Genomic DNA, 16,071 nt, shown 5'->3' on the forward strand with positions numbered 1-16,071 from the left:
TTTTCTAAACCAAGTTTCTATGTCCAATATCCATCTCAGGCATTTATGTCATGTACACATTTAAACAACTTAAAGCAAAGGCTGCCTCCTTCACTCTCTTCAGCCAATGCTAATAAATTGTTAATGTTGAGCTTCTCACGATGCAACACAACCATTCATAATGTAATGGAATATAATCAGAAAGATAATGTTGTTTGTTGAAGGCCTCTAGTTCAAGTGTACAGATACAGTGAAGTAATAGAGCAACAAATCAAGGAACAACATCACTTGAGCATAGAATGTAGCAATGTGCAAAACTATGTTTTTTTTTTTTGCACTTAATCAAAATTTCAAAAGCAACCACATTTCATATCCAAGAAATTTCATGATACCATCACACCTAAGTGGCCTTCTCATCTTACCCAATGCCATAAAATCTCTCCATCTTGTTGGATCTTCAGTTGTAAATTCCAACGAAAAGATTGTCATAGACGAGAGTTGCATTAACGGGTATGTTGCAGTCACCTGCACAAAAAATGTTCTTGTGGAGTGCTCTTAGTACAATTATGAGTACAAATGGAGTAAAAATGCCCATGCGAGATAGAAGTATGAATCTCTTTTCTTGTAGAATACTACAAAACTTGAAAGAGTCAGGAACAACTCTAGGTTATTAGAGACCATGAGCAAGAGAATGGTATAAAAAAGAAAACCATGTAGTAATTTGCATGAACCGGATTAGCAGAACCATGTGGTAAGGAAAAAATGAAGTGCCACACTTACCATGTGAAGTAGGAACAAAGGCACTATCTTGTGTAGTTGTAGGCTGAGCATTGGAAGAAGGTGAGACATATACAATAAGAACAACTGCCTTTTCAATACCTTCAGGACCAACATTTTCATCCACTTTCATGAAGAGAGCATTAGTTAGCATTTATCAATGCGAAAGAAATAAAAAATACACTTACAGTATATCTGTCAAACATTCAAAATCACTTCACAAGGTACTAACCTCAATGCATTCCATGATATCATAGAAAAGGCTGCGTTGACAATCAAGTTCTTTCTTGGAAGTGCCCTTCCCTCTAGCTTCAACAGATAAATCCTTCATCTGACTAATGACATCTTCATATGCATTTTCAGAAATAAAGTTTCTACCTGCAGAGATTGACATAGATCCATCCACATCCAAGTTCAAATTGTTTAAATGCTCAAATATAACAGCTATGCACCAAAAGATTCCAATGCCATCATGCCAACTTGCATGATGAAAACAGGCCCTTAAGTGAAACCTAAAAATCTCATGAGAAATTGGTAAATTTAAGAAATTTTGGAGAATGATATTTGTCAGTAGCTAGTATGCTTACAACTACATACCTTTGTGGTAGGGGTTTGGGAAAGCATCCTATCAGCATTTCTCTTTGAGTCGGCTCTTTATGGCCTGACATGGTGGCTTCCCCTCTTCATCCGACGAATGGAAATGGCTTATAGCATTGCTCGCAGCTTTGAGGGGCATATGGTGGGAAAGGAACGAAAGATGTTTCAGGGATAATAGTCATTGCTAGGTTTTTATAGTTTACAGATTGTTCTACATGAAAGCACTTACCTTCACAAATGTATTCATAGCAATTATAGCTAGATTAGGTTGGCTTTTAGCATAGTTTATAAGGTATAAATATACAAGCTTCTTTAGCTCTAGATTCTCTGTTAGCATGCAGTTCACAACATCTGTAAACAGCGATAAAACATCCTTCCCAACAGTCATTGCAGTAATTACCTTCTTCACAGCACTTACCTGCCTCAGCCTCATTATTTCTATTAATATAATAAGATAAAGATTTTTCACTACTAAATTAGCCTGGAAGATGATACGTGCAGAATCAACATCTAGACAAATCAAAGAGAAGAAAAAGTTAATGGGAGAGGACAGATAATTGGCATGACCTCTAAAATATCATGTTATATGAAAGTACATAGATCAACTTCACTTACAACCAAACAGAGGGTGGGCCATGCAACTATGTAAAGTGACCTGAAAATTAGTCAAGTGACTAGAAAATTAATCAAGTGACTTGAAGATTAACGTTGTATGTAAAATAAAATGGGAAAATGACACAACTCACCTTGATGCCCTTTTCCCTCCTCCTTTACCCAGGCTTAGGACCGGCAATGCAAGAAGTGAATATGTTCCATGTAGGTGAATAAGCATTGTTGAAAAGCTTAATTATATTATGCATGTGAGTTCCCTAATATGTGTTTGAGGGAATTTAGATACAACATCAACAGGAAATAAGATGAAAACTATATGTAAATTGTTTGGTCATTGTTTAGTAGTCTTTCATGTTAAAGGTTATAAAAGGATAAAAGAAAAGCCTAGGTGGGTTGAGATAGTAAGAGAATTAAAGATCTACTGTTCAACTCATGACATGATACTTGATAAAGTGAAATGGCATGACAGGATTTATGTACGTGAACCCCATTATATAATTGGGATAAAACTTTGATGATGATGAATATTGATTGATTTAACTGAGTTGTACATGCATTGCACATGTATAGTGGTTAATATAAGTACATGATCCCCATGGTCCACGATATTATCAAAGCTAAACAAATGAGGAAATAACATAAGGACTTGTTTGAAGGACATTTGAAAAATAATTTAAGTCTACATTGTGCTTCCATTCTATGGATTTCTTCTAATGGTGTTCATTTCCTCATGCTTGCAGATAGGATCCACAACAAAATGGGTGAAGGTTAGTTTCTGCAACCAACATAATCTCAAGTGATAAATATTCTATTTGTCTCATGTGATATTTAAAGCATGTTGTAAGTTTGCCTGTCCATGCATAGGCCTTGCATGATAGCAAACACAGGTTGCAATCCAGAAATCCATGTCCAGGGGAGGTATTGCTTGTGGAGGTTTACTAATCAAACACACAAGTATAAGGCATGCCATTTACATACTCCCATGTGTGTCAATCAAACACAAGTGCAAGATCCAAGCTGTCCACCAATTGAGTACCAGCTTGCAAATGTCCTTTCCAACATTCATGCTGCTTTATTCTTGTTAACCATAACATTTGAAATAGGGAAAGTACATAGATTAATTTCACTTACAACCAAATAGAGCGTGGGCCATGCCGACTATGTCAAGTGACCTGAAAATTAGTCAAGTGACTTGAAAATTAGTCGAGTGACCTGAAGATTAACATTGTATGTAAAATAAAATGGAAGAAAATGACACAACTCAGCTTAACTCCCTTTTCCCTCCTCCTTTACCCGGGCTTGGCACCAGCAATGCAAGAAGTTGCATTGGCGGAGTTAAAAAAGGGTTTAAGCTCCATTTGGTTTGAGAAAAAATTATACTCATAAAGATTGATGTGATGACCAAATGGACTAAAGACTTATATGCAAATTTACTAAAAGGTATGATAGGAACTCTTACACTACAAATATGATGACCAAGTGACCACTTGTAAAAAGAAAAGAAACAGAAGAGATTAAATTAAAGACATCCAAATGCAAAATTCAAATCACAAATCATAATCTTATAAAACTAAGATTAAATTAAAGAGATTAGATGTGTTTAGATGTGCCCTCTATAATTAAACTACGATAAAATTAAACTGTTTATATGTGTCTAACTCAATCCAAAAGTCTGAAACCACGGATCCCTACTACCCCCACTTACAAAAGATGTTTATAGTTCCAAATACTTAATAAAAACTTCTCCCATGTAGTCATCATCCATTTCTATCTACAACCTATAAAAAATAACAAAAATAAATCAATTACTATTCACAATCTCATACAATAAGTTTTATTGCTTTAAAAAAAAAAAAAAAAACTTACCATACATAAAGTAGTGGGCCAAGCAATACTCGTTCCAATTGCATCCCCAATTGTTTTATATCGTCCATAGGTCCTTATCAAATCCTCATCACGTACCATTGCCACTTGAACAGATACTTCCTAGAAACCAACTCAAAGTTTTTGCCCCTTACTTTTGTCAATGGATCCGTGCTCAAAACGGTTCCTTTAGCTACAGTATCCTCAGGCCTTATAATAATACTCTTAAGAAGAACTTGAGTCACATTAGTGCAACTCGTAGAATTCCCATTATTTATCAAGTCTCTCTACAAATGATAAATCAATGTCAATCATCGTATACAGCTTGAACTATTTATAATTGAAAACATATTACACGTAAAAATATACATGTATATATTATAATTACCTGAGGGGTTGGAACTAAGTGGCTTGATGATGAGGAGGGTTGGTTCAAGTTGGGATTAGCTGAAACACCTAATAATGTAGCTAGATTAATGCTTGGATTCGTTATGGCAACCATCAATGTTGTCATAGTTTCCCTTAGTGAAGATATTTGAGCATCTCTATCAGCCATAGTTTCTCTTAGGGAAGATATTTCAGCATGTAATCCCTCATATTGTTCATCTCTCTTCTGAGCATTGGAGGCCATCCCTTGGGACTGGACACTATGGGATGTTGTGCCCCATATATCAAAAGGAGAGGGACCTAACCCGTAAGTGTGGACACGGCCATGACGTTCGTCACCCATGACTTCCGAGAATATATCTTTCCTCGCAGTGTTGTTCTGTGAAGCCTCTGGCTGCTGCGAAGTTCGTTCATTTAATTGTTCCTACAATTAAAAATCATTAATTTAGATTTTATATTGCTAAAAGATTAAACAAAATAAGAAGATACATATACATACCATTGCTCTTGCTGAGTCCTCATCCACAGGCATCCCATTCTTGCCTATATGTGTCAACAAGAACATATCTACTCGGGTCAAATCCTCCCCATTGGCCCTCTTCTTTCTCTATCATTATTTAAATAAGTTATATATATATCAGAAATAGATTGATATCAAATTATCAGGTGATTAATAAAAAATTATCTCTTCATCACGTATGTGCGCAAAGCTCTTATTGCTTGCAGCGTGGTCGATGCGTTGTTTTCTCTGATTTTTCATATTTATCTTATTACGGGCCTAAAATGTGACACATCAATAGAGTAATTTACAAAATTTCAGTAAAAGACAGTTGTGTAACGTGAAGGTTTCAGTAGCTACTCATCACATACCTTTCCCTCTTTAGAGTTCGAAAACTCAATGAGGGCCTTCCACTGATCCATATGGACACACTCATTGAGGTCTGCTAGCCGCGCCTCATCATTATCATGAGGTGAGTAGTGGAATTTCTTCAGTTCGCACTTCTAATCCCTCCATTTTTTACCAATCGACATGAACGCCCAATATTTAATCTCTTTATCAAACTGAAACTTGGGCTGCATCATATGAACAAAGTAGACAATCACATAATGAACAAAAAATAAATAATAAAATAATAAAATACATAAAACAAATCACCTTTACCATGACAAGTTCGTACATATCATCCTTCTTCTCGTTTGGCATTGCCCACCAATTAGAATATGTAAGGAGTGCGTAATCCCCATTACGTGCTATTGTCCCCAAAAAGTTTGTCAGCTTGCTAACATTTTCATTAACGGGCTGCCCTAGATTGTTGGTGGTAATAAAAATGTGTTGCCCTTCACACGTGTTCCAAACTTGATGGCATCATGTGGGGCCTCAACTCCTTCTCTTTGTGAAGGTCAAATCTGTTAAAAAAATGCACATAAATAATATGCAGACTTGTATAGTTCATTAGCAAAAAATACATTAAAATTTTAAGAATATTAGAACCATTGCATAACATACTACTAGAAACATCCTCTAATGAATTAACTGTTTGGTGTGGATCCTGAGGCAAACTCTAGGAGAGACCCGCCATAGGCAGGGGAAGTTGGGGATGGGAAGGACCTGCTGTAGACTCGGGCAACATAGGCTGGACTTGACCCGATGTAATCGAGGAAGGCTGATGCTGGGAGGGACCCGCTATAGGCTAGGGCAACTGAGGCTGGGAGGGACCCACATTAGTCTCGGGTAGCTGAGGCTGATTGATGCCACCAGTCATAAGGCTTATCGATAGCCTAGCTGTGCGTTTAGAACGAGCACGGGTCATGTCTTAAGAAGAACCTGAGTCACGTAAGTGAACAGATGCAAGTTGATAAGAAGATTCCATTTTAAATAAATAAATAACATAACCACATGAAAAAAGACATTTTAATTTCTATTTCATACATTAGGAAAACATGGTACTTAAGAAATCAATTATTGTATAAAATGTCATCTCCAATGGGATTAGATAACTCAGTATTATCTATTTGTTCTTCTACCATTAGCTGGGTGGGTGGTAAATATGTGACAACTGTTGTACCATCAACATCTGTCCTTTCCCAGCTAACAGTGTCATCACTCAGGTCCTCCAAACATTTATCATCGCAGGGCGACATGCCTAAGAATGTATCAACATTATCTGTAGACTCTTGCCCATGCATCTCAAATAAGTCTCTAGGTTTCATCCTCACTACAACATGTCAATCCTTTTCGATGAGGTTTTGTATGTAAAACACCTGTTCAGCTTGAGATGCGAACACAAATGGTTTATCAGACAATTGTTGACTTATATGGCATAATCGTTTCAAATTCACAAGCGTGAACCCCAACCCATCCTTCTTAACACCCCTGCCTTGAGATAGAACATCAACCCAATCACACCTAAATAATACAACCTTTCGAGTACCACAATATTCCAGTTCTATTATGTCCATCAATACATCATAGTGTGTTACATCTCCTGCAATAGGATTTCTGTCATTGGCACTTGCGAAGCTTAATGTCTTTGCAGTCACAATAACTCCACTATGTTGAGTTTTTTTTCTCATGATCTTTGGTGTGAAATCTGAAGCCGTTTATAATAAAACCCTTATATCTTCTTGCCATACTAGGACCCCGAGCTAGCCATCTAAGGTCCTCTGAAACCTGCTCATTCCTTTCATGGTGTAACTGTTCAACCTATTCAGATACCAAAAATATTCATTCAAAAGCTCATGTTTGAATAATAAAAAATAAAAAAAAATGCACATGTCCTTAAACTTATCAAATCAACTACTTACACGATCGCTAAACTATTTATAAAATATATCATTTTGAATGCGTTCTATGTCCCTTGGCCGTGCGTGACGATTCATCCGCTTAATAACATTCATATGTTCTCTGTAGAAGTCATTAGTTTTAAACAGGACATATCGATGTGCCTGTGCAAATATAACTTTATCCAGTACACAATCCTCAGACTTCCCTAATGCACGACTTACTCGTCGAAAAATAGAGGATTGTTCTTCTATAACAGTGTTACCATAGTCATCATTCTGTATTGGTCGATTGAACCTTGTCTCTGTACATTGCAAGTACCTTGAGCAGAATTTTAAGCATTCTTCCACCAAGTACCCTTCCGCAATTGATCCCTCGGGCCGACTTTTATTACGCACATACGAATCTAATGTGAGTAGATACTTGTGATCACCAATATTAAAAAGTTTAAAAATATGTGGTCGATTAGCATGACTAGCATAGCATGACAAATAATTTTAATTTCTAAACATTAACATGCACCTCTCATTGGGGTACATCCATCAATATTGTACCGGTCCAGCTCTTTTTGCCTCGCCCGCTAAATGAATGGTCAAATGCACCATAATATCAAAAAAAGATGGTGGAAAGATTTTTTCTAAATGGCAAAGTGTTAGCACAATTCGAGATTCTGATCGGTCAAAGTCTCTTACTCGAGCAACTTTGGAACATAATTCTCTAAAGAAACCGCTCAATTCAAGTAAGACTGAGGTTATGTTCTTAGGTAATGTTGTTCGTATCATAACTAGAAGTAGTTGCTGCATCATTATATGACAGTCGTGGCTCTTGAGTCCTGAAATTTTACGCTCTTTGAGATGCACACAATGTGAAATATTGGCTGCATAACCATCTGGAACTTTCATCCGCTTTAAGATTTTGCAAAAATCATCTTTCTCACTTGGTGACATAGTAAAGCATGCGGGTGGCAAATATGTCTTGTTAGATGAAAGCTGTTTTGGGTGTAATGTTTGTCTTATACCCATATCTTGTAGGTCAAGACATGCCTTTACACTATCTTTTGTTTTCCCTGCAATATTCAACAACGTCGCAAGCACATTGTCACATATATTCTTTTCAATATGCATCACGTCCAGATTATGACGCAATAATGCTCCTAATACGGCAAATCAAAGAAAATGCTCTTCTTTTTCCAGATATATCTTTCTTCCTCATTGTCTTCTCATCTTCTCTTATGCCCATGACTGCCTACAGTCTTGTTCCCAAAGGTGACATTAATTCCCTGCAACTGGGCCAACACATCAGAATCAAATAGTGGAGTTGGCACCTCACCAAATTCTTTCGTGCCATTAAAGGATCTGCTATCAGTTCTAAACCTATGATCATGTTCTAAAAATCGATGATGACCCATATAACAAAACTTTTGACCATGTTTTAACCATTTAGATGAAGTGTCCTTATTATAACAAGGACAAGCGAGATGTCCTTTAGTGCTCCATCCAGACAAGTTTGCATATGTAGGGAAGTCATTGTGTAAAACCCGTATCCTAGACCATACTGTTCCGTAGGCTTCCACGGTCCTCCCGGTCGAATTTTGGCAACCCTCGACCTATATCCGAAGTTTACGTGCAATCCTAAGCCGAGTCCTGCATGTCGAGGTCGGCTCGACCCGAAACTTGTACCTTAGCAACCACGTCGTCACCACGGTTCTAACGTCGTGACTCGTGCACCGAACCGATACTCAGGTCAGGAGATGTAGGCCAACGTTTGTTTCGAAGAAACGCCATGCGTTGCGAATATCGAGAGAATCTCTACGATATGTCCCATCAATCAATGTTAAGTACAAGCCTTACCCCAAGTACAACCTCCCATCCCTACTTTTTTTTAAAAGTCCACTCTCTCTCCACCTCACCATCCCTCTTTTACAATTTTCAAATAAACCCATCCTCTTTTTCCAAAAAAATCAAACTCACCCACACCTCCCATCCCCTTCCTTACATCTTCCCATCTCTTTTATTATTTTTTCCTCTCTCATTTCATCTCTTCACTTCTAAGCAACTAAGAACCCCAAACGTCCAAGCCTCCCCAACTCTCCCCAAAGCCAAGTGTGGCCCACCCTCTCATCTCTTATCCACACCATCAAAATCCCATCTACCACCATTAAAAGTAAAGGCAAGGAGTTAAGGAGGCTAAGGGAGCAAGGAGGAGACCGATAGGTGGGTGATCAACCGTTGAATTTCATTTTTTTTAGGCCCACATGTTGTGGGACTCACTTGATATTTGTATTGCATTTGGGAGGGCCCAATAGTGGCAGGGTCCCTCCCCTTCTCGTGTCATCTTCTCTTTATCCTTTCCCTTGAATGAAGTGGGCCTCACCAATTTATGATAAATCTACTTCATCCATTGAACGGTGTGGCCCACCACATTTCAGGCGAGATGATATATAATATATTATATTATATTATATTAATATTATATGTATGTATATATACATACATGCATGGTGGGCCACGTCCCTGTGGGACCCACCATGATGCTTGTATTGTATCCACCTAGACGCTGGACGTGGGTCCAAGTGAAGTGTGAACTAACATGGAGTGCTTGTACTGTCTTGGGTACGTACTTCCAGGCAAAAAAAAAGAAAAGAGAGAGTTTTTGGGTGGACCACTTAGGTAGGCCCCACCTTGATTCATGTACTTAATCCAGGCCATCCATCCTCTTCCTCAGATCGTTTTAGGCATTGAACAAAAGAATGAGGTTGATTTGGTTTCCTGGCGGGCCATGGTATAGGAAATAGTGTTCCTACCATTGATATACTCCCTGATACTCCTGTACATAAAAAACAACCCAATATTGGACTCGATGGGATTGTATCGAGCTACAGGGATCAATGGCTGGGATGGATTCGTCTGAGGTGGGCCCCACCTATCAAAAACCACAAGATTTATGGTTTTAAAAAAAACAAAAGGAGGGAAGGTAACAGCACCTGCTGCTGCCACTGTCAGTGGGCGGGTGGACGGCCTGGCAGGACCCTCACGGCCCCAATCATGGGCCCCACCGTGATGTGTTTCAAACATTAGCACCATGCATTTGATGGGTCCCCTCAGACCAGGAGGCCGCCCCAAAAATCATCTATATATAGATCTCAGGTGGGCCACACCATTTAAAATCATGTGAAGACATGCCTAAACATATAAAAACACTTGGTGGGGCCTACCTGAAATTTGGATGCGGCTGAAACTTGGTTTGAATCCTCAGCCAAGTGGGACACACATAATGGGTGGGCTGGATTTGTGAACCACATCAAGGTGGACTCCCTGTCCACATGATAAATATATATATATATATATATATATATATAAAATAAAAATATCATGGTGGGCTCCTTGACCGTGTGACCCTATCAACAGGTTGTATGGCAAATAAACGTTACGGTGGGCCCCCCGTCCTACCCAGGTCCACGTGACCTTATGAACTGTTGGATGGCAGATAAATATTATAGTGGGCCCTACCCAGGTCCACGTGACCTTATGCATAGGTTGGATGCAAAATAAACATTATAGTGGGCTAGGTTAGGTGGAAAATAAACATTACAGTGTATCCAGGTTCAGTGGAAAATAAACATTACTGTGGGCCCTAGGTCTGAGTGACTTTATCAATGGGTTGGATGGGAAATAAACATTATGGTAGGCCCCACATGGGACCCACTTATGTATGTATTGTAAACCACACCCTCCATTAGAGTGGGCCCCACCATAATGCATGTGTTTCATCCAAACCGTCCAAATTATTTTAAGGCCTGTGATGGAATATATATATATATATATATGTGTGTGTGTGTGTGTGTGTGTGTGTGTGTATATATATATATATATATAAAAGACAGATCTAGGATTAAGTGGGTCATATTACAGGAAACAGTGAATTTGATTGTCCACCATTAAAACTCTTGGGGGCTACCAGGTTTGGACCAAAATGATATTTTCTTTCCCTCTTAACTCGGGTCCGTGAAACCTTATGATCAGATTGGATGTGAAATACATGATTTGGCGGGCCTTGGGAATTTTAAATGGTGAAAATCATTATCACCACTTGTATTTAGATGTGGCCTATTTGATATAGTTAGGGCCTCTTGGCGTAGCCCATTATAATGTGCATAAGGCCCATTAGTGCGGCCCATTGATGTGGCCCACTTGATGAATATAATGCCCATGTGATTAGGCCCATCTTGATGTATCTATGGACCGATGTTGATGCCCACTTGGATATAAATGAGGCTCACATGATTGGGCCCACTTTGATGTATTTTGTGGCCCATCCGTCAAGTCCACTTTGATGTATTTTGTGGTCCATTCAAGGTGCCCACCTTGATATACTTGTGACCCATCTGTGAGGCCTACCTTGATATAATTATGGGGCTCATATAGTGAGGCCCATTTGATGTAGTCGAGGCCCATGCGGTACGACCCATCATGATGTGTATTAGGCCCATGAGATGTGGCCCACCGTGACGTGTATTATGACCATATAATGCGGCCCATAGTGATGTGTATGTAGCCCTTGTATGAGGCCCAAAGGGGTGTATGTTAGCCCATATGACGAGGCCGATGTGATGTAAATGAGGCCCATCGTGATGGTATGTGAGGCATGGGCCCACCATATGTTTGGCCCTATGTAGGTTATTCCTTGGGAACAGTGTTTGTTAGATGTCCACATTGATGGGCAATGATGGTTGGATGTCTACTTTGTGACCTTCTCTTAAGCCTGGTTAGACCCATTCTTATCATTCTATAGTGGCTTAACCCAAACGAATGGGCCCCATTGATATTGCTTGGACCATCATCGGCCGTCTATCTATGGACCCCACCTTGCGCCGATTATCGATCGAAGCTGATTATCGATCGAGGCCGATTACCGATTCTGAATTGTCGTGGTCGATTGCCGATTGCCGATTATTGATCGAAGCTGATTATCGATCGGGGCCGATTACCGATTCTGATTTGTCGTGGCCAATTGTCGATTGTCGATTATCGATCGAGGCTGATTATCGATCGAGGCCGATTACTGATTCTGATTTGTCGTGGCCGATTGCCAATTATCGATCGAGGCTGATTATCGATCGAGGCCGATTACCGATTCTCATTTGGCATGGCCGATTGCCGATTGCCGATTATCGATAGAGGCTGATTATCGATCGAGGCCGATTACCGATTCTGATTTGTCGTAGTCGATTACCAATTATCGATCAAGGTCGATTATCGTAACCGATTGCCGATTTCGATTATCGTGGCCAATTGCTAATTCCAATTGTCGGGGCCCAATGTAATGTAAATGCGGCCCGTATTTGAGGCCCGCTGTAACGTGTATTTAGCCTATGTTTAAGGCCCAATGTGTGATGTATATGAGGCCCATTGTGATGCATTTAAGGGCTAGGCGATGGAGTCCATTGTGATGTATGTTAGGCCCATGTGAAAGGCCCATCGTGATGTGTTAAGCTCTTAAGTGAGGCCTATGGTGTCGTATATTTGGCCCTCGTGTGAGGCCATGGGTCCACTATATATTAGGCTCTATGTGGGCCATTCCCTGGGGGCAATGCTGGTTAAATGTCCACATTGTCGAGTCTAATTATCGATGTCAGTTATTGATACTGATTACGAGTATGTGACAGCATTGCATCATGATACATGCCCATACGCATCATCTGCATGTTTGTTATAAGATGTGGTTGATCATTGCATATGTCATTGGGCAGGTTGTTATGAGACTCCCTAATAGGCGGAGGTTATCTCACATGAGCGCACATATGTGCAAGATTGATGCATGACTGGATTGTATGACTCATGCATCTTGCATCATGATGACTGTACACCCGAGCGACATCAGGGTCGTAGCCTCCACAGGCATATCGTGGACGACCAGATGGGACACCAAAAATGTTGGTTCTAGCATACGGGCGCCATAGATGTCCTTGGGTGAAAATTCCTAAACCTCTGTGGCCAGGAGACGCCTCAACATCGAGACCAAGTGGATACATGAGTGCCCGAGTGCCGAATACCAGGAAGCCGCGTCTCCCACTGTGTCATGGTCGGTTGGGAGGGGGTGTGGCCTTACCCGCCCAAGGGTAGGGGGCATTACTAGGCTGAGTTTGACCAGCTCATGAATGGGTCCGCTATTGATGTGCTGGATAGGTATTGACAGACTATTGGCCAGGCGGATAGTGAGGTTTCTTACTCTCACTTGGACTATGCTGCTAGGAGAGAGACAGTGCCATTTGGAGTGTACTAAACCCCACTGATGATCCTAGAGAGGAACCATACTGATATATGGACTTATTGAGTAGCAGTCGCATACTTATACATTCATTTCATTCACTATCCACTCGGGCTAGTGGTGCATTGTTCACTCCCCAAGTGCAGGGTTGTGATGTAGTAATAAACTCGGTAAGACCGAGGTCGAATCCACAGGGACTGATACCTGTACGTTATCTGAAACCAACTAGAACTAGAACTAGTCGAAGATGCGATCTAAAACAAATAGAATTTAGGAAATAGTTGCGGAATGATTATCTAAAACTTAAGTAACTCAGAGAAATGAAACTAGGGATTCAGAGGATCCACTTGTAGGGATCAGGGAGATCTTTTGCCTGCATCAGGAATTATGGAAATCAGACTGAACTTACTTGATTTGGTTTTCAAGAGGTGAAAGGTGTACGAATTAGAATGGATTCATCATCTAACCATGCCTAGGAGACAAAGCAAACAACAGAATTAATCTAATTACCAATCAATCAACATGCCATGAAAGTTAGGCATAGTACCGTCATCCGACCATGCCCATGAGACGATGGTGAACAATAGGGCTTTCTGACTTCATAAACATGAAAAGGAGAAAAGGAACGTGCTCAAAGCTATCACAGACCCATTGTAATTTCAGTCACAATAGACCATTAAAAACTACAAACATTCCCTTAACAATTAAACCATAATCAAGTTCAATTCACGATTAAATAGTTAACCCAGCAATCAGAGTCTCCCATCTCACTACAAGCTTCACCTCTTAGCCCTAGCTAAGAGGTTTAGCCCGTCATGATGCGGGCTAAATTCTAATTAAAAGAAAAAGAAGAAGAAGAAGAAGAAGAAGAAGAAGAAGAAGAAAGAAAACAAGGAAGTAGAGTAAAGGAAGAAAAAAAACTTCTCTCTCTAGCTCTCAGACCGTGCACAGCAGCAGCAGCAGCCCCGTTTTCTTCCAAGCCGTGCCCAGCAGCAACTCCCCACGTCCCTGTCTTTCTCCCAAGCCGTGCACACCTCCAGCTGACCAACTCCCTCTCTCGTTCCAAACTAAACCGGCTCCCCTTTCTCTGCTCGTTCCCTCCTGCCCACCGTGGATACCCCTCTCTCTCTCGATCACACGCTCCTTATAGAGCTGTCCTCCGGGAATCCTACCAGAAATAGGACGCGGAGCTACTCCTTACGCAGCCAGGACTGGTGGAGATCCGGAGTCCGCAAACAAGCCGGCTGGGAAGCTTGCTCTACGCAGCGTGCGAAGCAGGGATGGTTCCGGTTCGACGAATCGTCTCGAGTGGCCGATCATCTACCTTACCCGTCTGACATCATGGTTGGAACCTTCCTTATCTTGAGAATCCTCTGGACGGTCCGGATCACTGATCCGGCCTTGATAGTGATCACAGAACGGCCCACTGTGGCCGTTTTTCACGGACGCTCGTCCATGCGTAAGCAGGAAACGCTGTGACAATCGGTGGGCCCCACAGTATAGTTTTTAGAGAAATCCACCCTGTTCATTGGATTCCTGACGAAAAACTGGTCAGGAAGGGTGGGTTTTCTTAAAATTCTGCATGGCCCATTGTATCAGATTCCTTCACCGTCCATCTTGCTTTTGGACGATCAAGAATGGATCTTCGGGACTTTTTTGGAAATTTGCCACCTAGGCATGAATGATATGGCCCTTGTGATTCTCATGGACTGTCTGGATCAGTCATCTGGACCATGATGGTGGCCCATAGAGATCGACCGGCGCCCCTGTTTCATGACAGAAAAAGAGTTCACGTAAACAGAGTCTGTGTTGCCATGCACTCTTAGTGCAAAAAGTGTAGTATATACACTGTATAATGATTATGAGAAATCCACACCATTCATCTTGTTCTCCATTTCATTTGAACCGTGGGGGCCAAAGTTAAAGCGTATCTGGACAGCGGGTGGGCCCCAAATCAGGATTTTATGGACTGATCTGTTAGTTCAGCCACTTTCACGAGGATCCAATGGCTGAAATTTGACGTGTACGGTTAGTTTTTGGTCCTCGAGCCATGTATAAAGTTTTGAGCTGATCGGATGGCGAGAACCCCGTGATCTTGCATTTTTCACCAATTTCGGACCTCTTTAATGTGAATGGCCTGCTTTCCTCGGATCCTTGATGCATAATTCCATCGATCTTCGTCTCCTGGAGTCCGTCCCTTGCCTTGGGTGTCATCAGAGCGTTAAATCCATGCATTTACCACCTTTTTTCAGTCCAGGCTCTTAAACACACCCTGCATTACAAACACGATTAAATCAGGTCTTTAAACAATACTACGTTTGTAAATCCAGGTAAGAACTGGGTCTGATATGCAATATTTGACCCTCAACACAACCCCTAACCAGCATTTTGCTAGTCCCGAGCAAAGTATGCGAAAAATAAGTTGAGAATTATAGAACAATTTTTATAAACTCGAGTGATTTTTGTAAAATAATCCAGATATGAGAATTCTCAGATTCATGAATGTTGGATATTACTTTCTCTTAGACTCAAGCACACGGTAAACTTCATAATCAATTTCAAGGTATTATTCCATTAATTAGAAAAATTCTAATCATTGAGATCTATGAGCATACAGTGTAATCTCAGCTTATCATCATTAAAATTCACTTCTCTGTTTCAGGATATCATTGGTAACCAATAAGAAGATTCATGATAACCAAAACTTGCCTCACAGATCATCTTTTCATTCCTTCAGCTTTTGATTTTTCCATTAAAAGTAACGCCAAGAAGGGGAATCAAATCCTCACCTACAGGGAGCAAACCTA

General features: G+C 40.5%; 2 protein-coding genes and 1 long non-coding RNA gene across 3 annotated transcripts; all 3 read right to left on the minus strand.

The window, feature by feature from the left end:
• Positions 1-321: 321 nt before the first annotated feature.
• LOC131217478 (uncharacterized) lies at positions 322-1,552 on the minus strand. The gene is made up of 3 exons (XM_058212418.1): positions 989-1,552; positions 760-882; positions 322-504 (listed from the first exon to the last, which is right to left on the minus strand). The coding sequence occupies exons 1-3, from the start codon at positions 1,148-1,150 to the stop codon at positions 322-324; spliced, it is 468 nt and encodes a 155-aa protein (XP_058068401.1). The 5' UTR covers positions 1,151-1,552.
• A 1,954-nt stretch (positions 1,553-3,506) lies between these two features.
• LOC131257427 (uncharacterized) lies at positions 3,507-4,091 on the minus strand. The gene is made up of 2 exons (XR_009177392.1): positions 3,832-4,091; positions 3,507-3,743 (listed from the first exon to the last, which is right to left on the minus strand). It is a non-coding gene; the product is annotated as an uncharacterized LOC131257427 (long non-coding RNA).
• Positions 4,092-4,116: 25 nt separating this feature from the next.
• Positions 4,117-4,849, minus strand: LOC131257428 (uncharacterized). The gene is made up of 2 exons (XM_058258283.1): positions 4,715-4,849; positions 4,117-4,639 (listed from the first exon to the last, which is right to left on the minus strand). Exons 1-2 carry the CDS (start codon positions 4,778-4,780, stop codon positions 4,163-4,165), a joined length of 543 nt encoding a protein of 180 aa, XP_058114266.1. The 5' UTR covers positions 4,781-4,849; the 3' UTR covers positions 4,117-4,162.
• Positions 4,850-16,071: the final 11,222 nt, after the last annotated feature.

This window comes from Magnolia sinica, chromosome 10, assembly GCF_029962835.1.
Source record: "Magnolia sinica isolate HGM2019 chromosome 10, MsV1, whole genome shotgun sequence".
NCBI classification, from domain to species: Eukaryota; Viridiplantae; Streptophyta; class Magnoliopsida; order Magnoliales; family Magnoliaceae; genus Magnolia; species Magnolia sinica.

Bases quoted from the DNA above. Each gene is read 5' to 3' on its own strand.
- LOC131257428 (XM_058258283.1), bottom strand. From the start codon at position 4,780: ATGTTCTTGTTGACACATATAGGCAAGAATGGGATGCCTGTGGATGAG. The intron at 4,640-4,714 runs GTATGTATATGT...TTTTAATTGTAG, and splicing joins AGGACTCAGCAAGAGCAATG to GAACAATTAAATGAACGAAC.
- LOC131217478 (XM_058212418.1), bottom strand. From the start codon at position 1,150: ATGTCAATCTCTGCAGGTAGAAACTTTATTTCTGAAAATGCATATGAA. The intron at 883-988 runs GTTAGTACCTTG...TCTTCATGAAAG, and splicing joins ATATCATGGAATGCATTGAG to TGGATGAAAATGTTGGTCCT. The intron at 505-759 runs GTAAGTGTGGCA...TTTTTTGTGCAG, and splicing joins CTTTGTTCCTACTTCACATG to GTGACTGCAACATACCCGTT.